The 14,149-nt window shown below is 38.6% G+C and overlaps 1 protein-coding gene across 4 annotated transcripts in view; it reads right to left on the reverse strand.

Moving 5' to 3' along the window:
• The window catches only part of LOC120419584 (optomotor-blind protein), a 255,389-nt gene that overhangs the window by 26,332 nt on the left and 214,908 nt on the right, over nt 1–14,149 (reverse strand). For all 4 annotated transcript variants that reach the window (XM_052706870.1, XM_052706869.1, XM_052706872.1 and 1 more), the window contains 2 exons: nt 9,053–9,199; nt 8,885–8,961 (listed from right to left, as the gene is read on the reverse strand). In XM_052706870.1, coding sequence (XP_052562830.1) covers nt 8,885–8,961; nt 9,053–9,199 — 224 coding nt within the window. The remainder of the gene's footprint in view (nt 1–8,884; nt 8,962–9,052; nt 9,200–14,149) is intronic.

A 14,149-nucleotide genomic window follows, 5' to 3' on the forward strand; every position in this document is an offset into this window, starting at 1 on the left:
TGAACCCGAAGCATCGAAGCGTCCGAGAGGGAATAGGCCTCAGACTGGGAGGAAAAAGGTACTCTCTCAGTTTTGAGAAGATTCAATGAAGTCCATTTCCATCGATTTCTTAAGAAGATCGATAAGATGTAGCTCTAAGGCCAAACGCATCACCCTATCAAACGTTTACATCGCCATAAAAGCAAATAGACAGTGTGCGGGCCCACATGTGACCAATTTGGACAAATTGGTTAGCACCGTCGCCGTATCTTCCCTAAAAGCAACGCGAAAAATCAAGAACTCATCCCAGCCCAATCTTGATTTCGGACGGTCAAAAGTACAAAAACCGGCAGCAGAAGCCGAATCGAAGGGGCCAAAATTTGCAGTCGTTCGATTTCCTCGGGCCCGGAAAAACCAATGTTGCGTACAAATGGGGGTAACGTTGAGTTTGTAACTCGATTCATTTCCCATCCAAGAGCGAAAAATGCGCGGAAGGGGAAAAGTTGAAAGTTGCCGGCAGCATCCCGTAGACTTCCGAGAGGATTAAGAAAAGGCGATCAATGATGGTACTGGAATTGATTGCTTTTCTTCCACTCTGATGCCCCTTTTCGGGGTTGAGTTTCTTGGACTGGACAGCAGGTAGAGAGAACGGGGTTCCCCACCGTATCATGATGGTAAATAGGATTAGGAAGGATCTGATAATTGATATCGAAGTATTTATATTTGCTCTACCCTTGAGAGAGAGGGGGCGACCCTTGTTTTGTGGGTTGTCCAGCGTGCCACGGAATCGATCGGAACGAATATGGGTTTTTTGTTGATGTGTAATTTTTACTCTCAAACTGAAGAACACAGTTTTAGAAACGAAAATACTTTCAGGTTATGTCATATTGAAACCTACCAAACGAAAGAAGGATCAACATTTGTCTTCCCCTATGATAGCAAAAACTTCCACACCAAAACAAAATTGCAAATAATCACATATTTTCATGTTTTTTCTCTCTTCCAACATTACTAAAATTACACCAAAGCTCACCGAAGAAAGGTGCACGAGCAAAAGTGGCGAAATGACACATGTTTTTACTTGCACTTGCAAGTCATGTTTTTGTTACAGTTTTTGCGCGCCAAACCTTGTCCTTGTCCGTTGCTTGGCGCCACTGTGTCACCTGTGTGTGTTGTAACATCGGGTATTACATCGAGAAAAGCGCGCAATATTTCTGGTTGAGGTGCACTTTTTTAATCTTACACACTAAAAACATGATGGGTTGACATCGTTTGTTGTCTTTTTTAAGTTTGCCACCTGTCAGATTTTCTATTTTCTTCGATTGTGTTTTTTTTTTCATTTTCACTTTTGTGTAAGAACATATTATAAAAGACGAAAATCTTGAAAGATAACCTCAATGCATTAATTATCTTGACATAGAATCCTTCAGTACAATTGTAGAGCGAATTTATTAAACAAAGATTTCTTTCCAAAAAGAATTAAATTAGATCGATTTAAACAAAAGTTATGAAAGTAAACAAAAAAGACCTCAGAGATATTTTCAGCAAACTTCGTTGTCATGCTATTTTGACGCACGTTAATTTCGAACAAATTGAGTTAAGAACGCCATTTTGTTCAGCTCTCGATGCCTCATCTTTTGACCTTCACAGATCCTCAAAATTCAAATTCAATCCTGAGGTATTCAATAAAAACCGAAAAAATCCATGCATTGTTGCCACTCTTCATATAAAAGAAGTTTCCATCTTGACACATCCGGAAAATTGCTGTAAGTGCGAAAACTGGCCAAAGGGTGAGGTCAGAACGCGTTTGACACACGTACATGCCCGACTACCGTAAACAATTGTAATTATAACTCGGGACTCCAGCAACCAAATTCAACCAAGCTTCGAGACAGTGCATAGAATGTTCAACGAAACAAAAAGTGTTTGTTATTGTTTACATTTCTTGCTCTATTTTTTGTTTATTCAAGGTCAAACACCAGGGCCCCGGCGATGGCCTGATATGAGCTACCGAACAACATTGGCAATATGGCGTCGTTTGTTTACAAACATGAGATTGTTTGTGGACGAACCGAAAAATTTACTTTTTTGTAAAAAATTCTATAACTATTGTGCAGTAACATTAAGTCTTACAAAACAGACAAAGTTTCGTTAAATTCTAGACCAAAATTTGTTTTATTATTATTTTTCAATTTAAACCTCTTTTATCGCGATTCTGATCAAGATTGCACATCAAATCATCGTGGCTTTAGTGTATCTTTAGTTTTCACATCGATTCGCTGTAGATTCGTGTTTAAATTTTGAAATTTAGCATAAATTAAAATAAGTTGCAAAATTCCCAACTTCAGCCATGTGCAACAATTTCCACATCACCCATGCGGGAAACCGATAATGGGGTAATTTATGCGTTCCAAACTGTCAAAATTCCAAAACGTCATTGCCAATCTTCGGTTCGCTGCTTTTGTTCGTGTTTGAAGTTTCGGGCCGAGACTCTGTCAAACACTAAAACTCGTTTTTCTCAGAACGTCAAAAACCGATGTGCGACAAGATTAGAACGACAACGTCGAAATGTCTAGAATGTGTACTTTCAGATGCATCCAAGAACGAAGTCCAATTGCATCATATTTTTGGGTTATTAAAATTTCAAAATAGCACATTTTTCATTATTTTTTGGCTGTACTTTCAAATAAACTGTTCTAATTTCGTTCTATTGGAATTCAAAAATGTTCAAATTCAAAAAAAATCTCTCCTGCCACACAGTTCGAGTAAATAAAAAAAAAATCACTGACAGTTCGTCACTTTTTAGTTTGACTTTGACCAACCAACGGGGTACAAACAAAAAAAGTGTCAAACGAAAAAGTGACCAACCACTGGGGGTTGAGTGTACAACGATAAAGGGCTTGTCAACCCAGTCACGGCGTTCTAGCAGGATTCTAGCAGAGTTCTAACAGAGCTAGATATTCTCACTGCAGGATTTCTGGCAGGATTCTGGTAGAACCAGCTCTGCTAGATTATTTCGTGACTGGTGACAATTTCTGATCACTTTTAATGATTTTCGTGCAAAAAAATAAATCGACAAGTCGACATTTTGCGATAAATCAACTGTATTAAAAAAAAAAAAAGGGTTTGGTCAAGAAAAGCAGAGAGCAAATTTGCATGAATAATTTAAAATTCAATTTAAAACTTTTTGTACATAAACATAACATTGTGCTCAGAATAATAAGCATAATTGTGTGTAAAGAAATAAGCAATCTAAACCTTATTTAAGGACCCAACTGTCAACGACGAGGATCTAATCAATAAATCATAAAGAAAAATTTACCAATCACTCAAAAATGCACAAATCAAACCTAGGTCATCGCACCGACGCACCCTTTTTTTGCGTGCCTCCCACCCAGTCCAGAATGCACCCGATTTGACGCCCTCTTTTGCGGTGAACCACAACACTTCTGGACTCGCACACGCACCCACCAGTAGCGGCCAGGGTTAACCTTGGCCGCGGGTAATCGTCCGGCACCCGGCGTTGATCTCCGTATGCAAAAAGTGCCACACAACACCCAACAATGACATTATGACCGGCGGCGGCGGACAGAACGGGCGGAAGTCGGAGAAATTGTTTCGGAGGAGAGCAGCAGCAGCAAAAAACGACGACGACGACGAGTTGCTCCTCAATGCGTCCCCGAGGCGTTCTGGTTCTGACGATGATTCCGGACGACACCACACCGCCACCGGACTGACGACAGTTTGCATCTGGTCTTCGTCGTCGTCGTTTCCCCTTGCGCAGCAAAAAAAAAATGTCAACCCGGCGGAATTTCCACTGCAACTCAGGCGTTACATAATTTATCGCTCTATTGTCTATTTATAAGCGGCCAACCCTGGACCTGGACCCGGTCTCCCGGACTGACTGACGAGAATCGCCCTCCGGGTCGTCGTCGTTGACGGGTTTGAACGATGTGGTGTCTCCTATTTGTCACCCTCGACAAAGCGCGTGATTTGGCGCGCTGGGACACTTGCCCTGGAATCTTGCCCGACAGTTGCCAGACCAATAAAGGGGGCAAACCCCGGGAGGGGGTGCTGCAGCAGCACCACTTTGATGAGCGAATTAATTCAATTGATGTTTTGTGTAATTTAATTAAAATTGTCGCAGGAAGGCAACAATTTTGGTCTGACGTCGTTTTGCATCGCAGAAGGCGTTGAGTTGGCGAAGGGGTTGCGGCGGCGGCGGGCATGGAAGAAGTTGACCCCACGTGGCGAGGCCTACTACAATGATGACTTCGAAGGTTGACTTGCGTGGAATTTGCGGGGAATTTTTTGCTGTTGAGCGCGGGTGAAGTTAATTATGCGTATCGAGGTGCAGTTTTGTAGGGGATAATTTTGCAAACGAGACGAGACCACCTGGAGTAGAACAGCCAGTAATTAGATCTGTGGTGAAATGACCTAGAAATTATGCTGTTCTTGCGCTGAGTCAGAAGACTTTCTTTTAAATGAAATTTTATGAAACACGTGTTTCCATCCTCTTGATTCTGGATCGAGGACAAACATATTGGGAACAAATCCAACTTGACGTTCCAAATATCGTTCAAATTGATGGATGAGTCCAGAACTTTAAATTGATGTCAGGGCTTTTCACGTCGTTCCTTCGAACCAGGCATCAATTCTTCTTCGATGCGTCTTCACACCATCACCAACATGATACGGCAGCAGAAACAGCATTTTAATCTTCGATTAAGTAAATGTTATGCCATGTCGTGCTTCCTCCACAATGCCTTGTCCCTGCGGCAACATTATCTAGGTCTTAAGGTTGTAATCTCCTTTCGTTCGTCAGTTCGGTTAAAGTGATACCAAACAAATACCGTAAATGGGATCACGATAACAATACACCACAAAACTGACTGAAAAGTGAGTGGCGCGGGAAGTCCATGTGAATGACATTAAGAAATCACATCCCATCTGGGCTGGAGATTCCTCGGTGCGGATCTCCCTTAATTCAGGAGGCGGCAGGAGCCGAAGGGCGATTGAGTTGTTTATGCCGCGCCAGGATTTATTTGCTCAGCCTGCCACTGATTGCCGCTGACTGATGGATTTGTGGCGGCAGCAGTTTGAACCTGGGGCCACGTGTAGCTGCGAGGGTGGTTCGACCCGGGGTGAAATATTTGCACAAAGAATTACGCCCGGAGGTTGAGTTACGGTAGACCGGGGGAAGGTCAAATCAATTAAAGCCAAAGTGCACACATACACAAAAGAGCACACACACATACTTACGCACACAGAGTAATCTGATCTTGATGTATAACTGCACTTAACAGGATTTCAATTATCAACAGTAGTGATTCATGCGTGTTTCCCCCCTCACTCCGAACAGGTTCGTCGACAATGTGGCGGGAAATCATGGTGCGTCCTGAAAATGTATCAAATTCCAGCTCACTTAACTCTTGCCCGACACTCCTAATTGATTCGCACTCTCCCAGCTTGACGCCGATGACGACGCAATCCATAACTTATTCGTGTCGTTAAATATTTTGACACTCTGGGTTTCACCCCTTTCATCTGCCGATTTGAACGCTAATGATGGGTTACATATTGCTAACCCCCTAATTTTAGAAGTAATTTTGGCGCCGACCGAAATAGCGCGACAATTTGTCGGAGAAAATAATCACGGAAATTCCCATAGCAAACGGTGACATGCTGTGTCGATTTCTGTGGGGAAAATTGTGAACGATTTGATCGACCGCTTTTAAGTCATGAACTGTTAGGGAAACTCATTCATGAAGTGGTTGTGCTTTCTATAAAACAACCGCTGGACGGCAGTGAAATAATGAGAAAGTTTGTCAGGCAGAAATTTATGAAAAATTGGCAATACCGAAATATTTCGTCGGGGGGTCTAGAGCAACTTTTTTTTGAAGATTATTTTTCGATTTTATGAGATATTTGTTCAAAAAAATCACAGAAAATCGGTGCAGTCATGTTGATATCACTCAAATTTCTTATGAATATGCCTTGGGGACTCTTACCCACTATATTTGACCAATATTTGACCTCCAATAAAAAAAATCGAACCAAACTTACCAGATTTCTAGTTTCTTTGAAATTACCCCAAAATCCAAGCTGGAAACCCCAATACGACCGAAATTAAATCTTTTCCTTGTACAATTTGTCATGAAATTACAGCAACACATTGCCCGGAAACAAATTTGAGCATTAAACAATGCAACACATAGATTATTTATTTAATAAGCTGTTTATTACCCAATAGGTTCCAAAAATTATTTTTTCAATCCTCTGCCACATCACACTATTACATTTTGAAATAAATCACATTGTAGAGAACAGTTTTCTGAACAAGTTCCATAAAAAAGTATCAGTTTTGGTTCAATATTAGCAGAGATATGCCAAATTTCCTGAAATAAATAGTGCCTTTCTCCAAAATTTCTTAATTTAATATATTTTTTATGATGATAATATTTTGTTGAAAAAATACAAATTATAACAAGTTTAAACCAAATTCATGAAAATAATTCTATAGCATTCATTACAAAACTCAGTAGACAGTGCACATCATGTGAAAGGTAATTAAATTAAGAAATTTTGGAGAAAGGCACTATTTATTTCAGACCGAGCCACGTAGCCCAGTGGTAACGCTTCCGCCTAGTAAGCGGTAGATCGGGGTTCAAATCCCGGCTCGGACCAACACAACTGGTGATCTATTCCCTTCTGGAATCGATTGCTTAGTAAAGGGAAGGTAGTGTATCGTCACAAACTGGACCTTATCACGACACCTTAGGAAGACAACCTATGGAATGTTAACATTAACCTTGACATGTTAACATTAAGTTGATTAATAAAGGAACAGGGAAAGATTTACTTTTTTTTTACTATTTATTTCAGGAAATTTGGCATATCACTGCTAATATTGAACCAAAACTGATACTTTTTTATGGAACTTGTTCTGAAAACTGTTCTCTACAATGTGATTTATTTCAAAATGTTTTAAAATGTAATAGTGTGCTGTGGCAGAGGACTGAACAAACAATTTTCGGAACCTATTAGGTAATAAACAACTTATTAAATAAATAATCTATGTGTTGCATTGTTTAATGCTCAAATTTGTTTCCGGACAGTGTTTTGCTGTAATTTCATGAAAAATTGTACAAAGAAAAGATTTACTTTCGGTCGTATTGGGGTTTCCAGCTTGGATTTGGGGTAATTTCAAAGAAAGCTAGAAATCTGGTAAGTTTGGTTCGATTTTTTTTGGAGGTCAAATATTGGTCAAATATAGTTGGTTAGAGTCCCCAAGGCATATTCATAAGAAATTTGAGTGATATCAACATGAATGCACCGATTTTCTGTGATTTTTTTTAAACAAATATCCCATAAATTCGAAAAATAATCTTCAAAAAAAAAGTTGTTCTAGACCCCCCGACGAAATATTTCGGTATACCCCGAAAAATGTCGGGAAAGAGCCCTTCTTTCACGATGCCAAATACCAGACATACCGAATTTTTTATCATTAGTTTGTTCTAAAAAACACACCGTGACTGAAAGTGGTAGAGAAGTGTTCAAAGTACCTCAAGAAGAACATTTCATAAAATTTTGAAATGTTTGAAAAGTTAGTTAACTATAATTAAGAAAGTGTTGATGAATAGCAATATTTAAATCTTCTCAAAGTGTCATATTTTTCTCAACGAACATGATTTTGAATCGGAAAACGGATTGCATTTTTGGATTCTTTGGACAATTTTCCGCTAGGAGAAGGTAAAATAAGTTTGTAAATAATAAATATTATGTGTTTTTGAAACAGTAATCGAAAAAATCCCTTGTTTTATAAGCATTTTCAATTGAACAAATTTCATATAACATGTGAAAACTTGCTTCTAATTCAGTTTGAAATGCAATATTAATCGATAATTTCATAACCAAAACTAGTTTCAACGAATTTCAGGCAAGTTTCGTACTTTTGAACCATTTTTCCTAGAATGTATATACATTATAATAAAAGGGTAATTCTCTACCAACTCACACGAAATCGGGAAAAGTTGCCCCGACCCCTCTTCGATTTGCGTGAAACTTTGTCCTTAGGGGTAACTTTTGTCCCTGATCACGATCTCGTGACGGAGGGGCGGTACGACCCCTTCCATTTTTGAACATGCGAAAAAGAGGTGTTTTTCAATAATTTGCAGCCTGAAACGGTGATGAGATAGAAATTTGGTGTCAAAGGGACTTTTATGTAAAATTAGACGCCCGATTTGATGGCGTACTCAGAATTCCGAAAAAACGTATTTTTCATCGAAAAAAACCTCGAAAAAGTTTTAAAAATTCTCCCATTTTCCGTTACTCGACTGTAATTTTTTTTGGAACATGTCATTTTATGGGAAATTTAATGTTCTTTTCGAATCTACATTGACCCAGATGGGTCATTTTTTCATTTAGAACAAAATTTTTCATTTTAAAATTTCGTGTTTTTTTCTAATTTTGCAGAGTTATTTTTAGAGTGTAATAATGTTTCACAGTTTCACTCAAATCGAAGAGGGGTCGGGACAACTGCTGTGTGAGTTGGCGGAGAATTACCCAACTACGTTATTCAAAGCTATTTCAAGCCAAGTAATGCCAATTATTCAAATGTCACAGTTCCGTCCAGCTGGGCATCTTCTCCCGGCCCGTCACTCAATCCATATTGACACAAATGAACCCAGGACAGGCCAAACCGTCACCACCGCCCCATAATCCACAAGACACAAAAAAAACTCCTCCACGACAAACATTGTGACATCGTCTTGTGTTTTGCGCACGAGTCGACGTCAATCAATTGCGGGGCGAAATCACCCATAATTTGAGTAAATTGGTCCCCACCGCGTCACAGAACAGAACAGAGAGTTGGTCCGGTAGTGGCCGGTAGCGGGGTACTTACTTCTTTTCCCGCTTGCCAGCACCGGTATCACGAAACCCTTTCGCAAAGGGATTATTATCTATTTTCAATTGCGTTATCTGGAACGGAAAAGAAATGAGGAGAAGTGGGAAGGAGGGTTAAAAAATAGGGTGGAAAAACAAACTGGTGTTTTTAAAAATTTAAACTTACTTTTTCGTTTTGATATGCAGTTACGGCGATGAACTCGGTCTCCTTAAACACGTACGTCCGAAACGTCGAGTACGGCAGCTTCAGGATATCGTTCGCCCGGACTAAGTGAAATCTAGGTTGGTACTTGTGCATCGAGTTGAGGATCGTCTGGAAGATTGGAGAAAGAAAGGAATGTTTTTGTTAGTTCAATCAAATTAAGTTATTAAAGTTCTTGATAATTTTATTTTTGAATCGGTGAGGGATCAAAATTATTTATTTTTCACTGTTGTGGAAATCATCAACTAATTAATTTCAAAACGTTTTCTTGATTGATTCATTTAATTCCTGAGTCAAGATTAAAGTTTAAAATCGACGAAGCCCAGAAAGAAGACATTTGTCAATAACGCACTCCCAAAGAGATAAAGTCGTTATTTTTACATTCTCATTAAACTAAATAAATCGCCAATCGTGCTCCGTTACGCCCGCCCAGGTTGACAACTTGGACGACCTGGTCGCGGCCACCATCGCGCACCCGACTGTGGGGGGTCAGCCTTATCAGCAGCCCCGGACGTTCCACGGTGTCTTTCCGTCCTTTCCACAAAATTAAGCGAAGCCCTCCCTGAAACAATCTCCCAATCGCCATCGATGACATCGTAAAATGTATTATTTATAGCCCCCGGGCGAGATTTGACCAAATCCAACCGAATCCCTTTCTCGAGGAGCGGAAAAAAGCCATAATCCGAAACGTCGTCGTCGTCGTCGCGTGTGATTAAAACAAAAACATCCGCGAAGAACCTCACACGAGGCGCCATTTTTTCGCCCGATTATGCTCCCCCACGCGGAATCGATCGCAGAAGGCGGGGAATATCGCCGCCCTCTGCCCGAAACTTGTTACCGAGCTTTTACGACCCGCAACTCCCACACACCTTGGCTTGCTACGATCGTCGCGCCATCATCTGCCGCAATTTTACGAGAGCTTTTCGCTCCCAACCCCCTCGGGAGGGAATCGCGCTCATTTTCTGCGATGTTTGCCTATTTCGTGGTAATTGATTAAAGCGCACAAAAAGAGTGAGTTGCTGTTGCTAGTCGAAAAAAAAACACAGCGAACGGACAGAATTGATTCGTCAGAAGCCGTCCGTCAACGGCCGGGCGAAACGAAGCCGAGGCAAAGGCAAAACTGCTGTGGTTGGAGAATTCATAAATTATCTTGTTAAGTTTATGCCCTCTTCCTCCTTTGGGCCAATTTGGCTCGCTGGGTGGCGGCCAAGTGCGCCAAGTCGGGTCGCCATTTTGAAACAAGGAAAGTGGCCGCAGTCATCACTGAGGTTGCCTGCTTGCTTGAGTAGAGTTACCTCCCCAGCTGACTCGGCTCGGTATCAATCGGTTTAGAAATTAATCGTGATCGAATTATCCACCCTGGGAGTTGGGTTGAAAAACGATCTCCCAACAGCACCAGCAGCTCTCTACCTGATTAGTCAAACAAATTAGCAATTAGATCGTGGGGTTTCGAGCAGGGGGGCTATTGATCTACGAGATCGAACGGCTGTTACCACCTCAGCGCGGTTTGGTGGCGGTTTCACGTTTCTATTATGCTTTTGCAGGGTGTAATACGATTTGTCTGCTACTTGATCTTGCGAGAGAGCGACTTGGTTGTGCGGTGTTGTAACGTTTTGTTGGTGTCGAGCTGTTTCTTCCGGGATGTTGATACTCTGGAGATTGCGCAACTCATTCAGCAGTTATCCAACTAAAAAGCCAAATCGATAGAAAGGTATTTTGAGAACCATTTCAATAAGTCATGCGGTTTGATGATCCAGCAACACGGCTCTGAAATATGTTGATTTTATAAATGGTTTCAAAATCAATTGTTTTAAATTGGCTTCAATGTTATTTCTAGTATCAGCAGTTTGTTAATCGTTGAATAGATATTTCAATAAGCAATTGCATATGAAAGATAAATTGGAAAATTTTAAAATTTCTCCAAATTAGTCCAAATAACTAGACACGACACACCTGGTTCTCTAGACATTTGTAAATTATTTCACGACTTTAAAATTGGTATTTTTTTAATTATGATGAAGCTTCGTCCATACATTGCCTATGTCAAAATAAGTAATTTTGCATTATTCAGGGTGACCATTCAAATCCCATATTCAAATTTTCGACTTTTTTCCGACTTTTCCAAAACCTCAAACTTAATAGCAAGTAAATATCAACTATCAAACAAAATTTTAAAACAAGTTCAAAAATCATATTATTGACAGTTTTAGTAAGAATAGAAACTCAACAATAAATTTCTTAAAATTACTTTAAATAGTCTTCCAAAAATAACTGGATGATCACCAAAACATATAATTTAAAAGTTTATTTGAAAAAATCCCAACATTAAGTTTTATTATTCTAATTTTATAATTAATTTTGTTTTATAAATTATTACAATAATTACAGTTTTCATTCGCTAAAAAAAAGAAGTGTTAAGTTTTTTTAAATATTTTACCAAGTTCTCTTTTGAATTTAGTAAATTTTGATATTGAATTTTATTGAATCAATGGTTATTTATCGAGTTGTCAGTATTTAAATGTTCCGTCATCAAGGGTGAGATTGGGGCATACAAAAATTTACATTTGTTCTTAAAGCAATCAAACATTTAGAAAAAAAATAAATGACTATGATCTTTTGTTAACATTGAAAACTATTTACCACAACAAAAAAACTATTGCTAAACAAAAGTTTTTTTTCAAATCTTCAAGTAATTTGAGAAAAAAAATGAACCAGAATCAAAATTTTACGGTGGTCATAATTGTTGAAATTAAGCTCTTTTTCTTATTGTTTTATCGTTACATTGTTGTTGTTTCAAGTCAGATTTTACGTTTTGTTTGATAAACTTTGTCAAAAAGAAATAAATATTGTTCGATTCATAAAATATATAACGAAAACCTGTTTCAAATGCATGCAATCATAATCATTAGAATTAGAATTAGAATACCTTAAATAGCCTTTTAATTCTTAAGTAAATTAAAAAAAGTTAAAAGAAACTTAAATATAAAGTTAAGTTCTAAAGAAAAGTTGAGTGAAATTAATTTGAAACTTGTACAAAATATTACAAATTATTCAAGTGTTAGAAAATAATTTTCAAACAAGTGTCCATGAGATTTCTGACTTTTCCCGACTTTTTAACAAAAAATAGCATATTTCCAATTTTTTCCCGAAAAAAAACCCGACTTTTCCAATTTCCTGACTTGAGTGGCCACCCTGGCACATTAGTTTACCATACAAGTCTCCATACAATTTGCGGGCTGGTCATACGAAATGGGTACGTAAACACAATAAAGTCTGTATCTTTAGATGGGATTTCCTAATCGATTTGGTGTCTTCGACATGTTGTAAATTATAATAAGGACTGATCGGAAAAGGAAGCCTTCTAAAAAAATACCAATTTCTTTATTTACCTTTTTTTCACAAAAAATTGGATTCCCAAAGTACTTATTTTTCAATTTATTTTTTATATGTTTTATGGGATTTAAAATACATCTTTTTAGCCGTTATGATGCAAAATCTGGTTCCAAAAATGTGATTGTTTTTCAAGTGTGATTTTTGAAATATATTTAAAATATGGGAAAAAAGTTTATAAATCTTAATAAAATTTGCAATCCAAAAGTACTTTTTTGATAAAGTGCACCGTTTTGGAGTTATAGTCACTTGTAGGGTATAATTTTCGGAAACTTCAAGATTTTTTCATTTTTAAATATTTTTTATGAAAGAAAGCTACACAAACAGTTTTGAAAAGCTCAGAAAATTTCCAACAATTTTCTCACTCATAAAAAATTTGAATCGATGAAAATGAGTTTTTCTGAGTGTCACCAAATCAGCCTGCATTTTTTACTGATGATATCTTGAAAACTATTGGTTTAGTTTTCATTTAAAATAATTAAATAAAATAAAATGTGACTTTCTCAAAAGTTATGCAAACTATCCTTTCATTTCAAAATTTGTTTTTCAATGAGATAATCGTACATTTTTTAAACTGATATTTAATTTTTGACATAATTGTCATGATTTGAAGACTTATTTTGCACTCACACAACTCAACAAATCTTTGAGCAACTTTCGGTCAAACTTTCCAACACTCCCATTAATTTCGCCCATCATTCAGCTGGCGGCATTACATTCACCATTTTCGCTACTGTTTGGCGCGGCACTTGGCGGCATTGTTTTACGGGTTGGACTCCAAATTACGCCGGGTTTGGTTCACAAAACCCTATGGTAACATGCGGTCGGATTAATAGCCTCTCCCCTCAGACCCCCCCCTTAAAAAGAAAACCGTCCGTCAGTTTTTATGAATGAAAAAAGCTCGAGGGTAGGACAGAGACAGCGGCACCAAGTGAGAGAGAGAGAAAGAGGCAAATCATAGATAAAAGTAAGCAAATGAAGGAGGTCTCTTGAATGGACCACGCGGAACTCTTGAATGAATCCAAGCAGGCTGCCGCCACCACACTCAAGTCACAGCTCGTCAGCCGGAGGAGTTGGTGAATGAAAAACGGTAAAGTCAGAGCCAGAGCCCACTGCGATGGCGCGGAGCCACCAAAAGAAGAAGAAGAAAAAGCACACGACGCGGATAGAGCTCATTAATTCAATTATTTGATTAATTAGATTCATTCGTTTTTATGGCCCTTTGTGTGTCCGTTTGACTTAGTTGGTTTTTACTCCTGGTTTTTTTTCTACTCTCTTAACTGTTTTGCTTTTATTAGAGCGCTTCTCTCACTTCACTTGCTGGTGCTGCTGAAGTAACAAGACTGAGACATGAGTTGAGTAAGCAGTCGAGTAATGAATGGCTTAGCGTTCGCCAACTCAAGTGAGGTGGCTTAGGTGTGCCAAACTAGCGCCAGCGCTGTGACATTTAAATAGATTTAAACCGTTCGATTCATCTGGCACGGCGCGGATGAATTAGTGAGGCAATTTGCAGCCTTCGATTTATGGCCGTTTAGGCTGTCTAATGAGATGTTTATGGGAAATATTTGCTGTCATGTCTGCGGTTGACGTATTGATTTATCGAACTTGTTGTCAATGTTGCTATTCAGTTGAAGTCAGTTTAACTTATTTATTCACATATATCACTAAATT

The sequence above is a fragment of the Culex pipiens genome, chromosome 2 (assembly GCF_016801865.2).
Source record: "Culex pipiens pallens isolate TS chromosome 2, TS_CPP_V2, whole genome shotgun sequence".
NCBI lineage: Eukaryota > Metazoa > Arthropoda > Insecta > Diptera > Culicidae > Culex > Culex pipiens.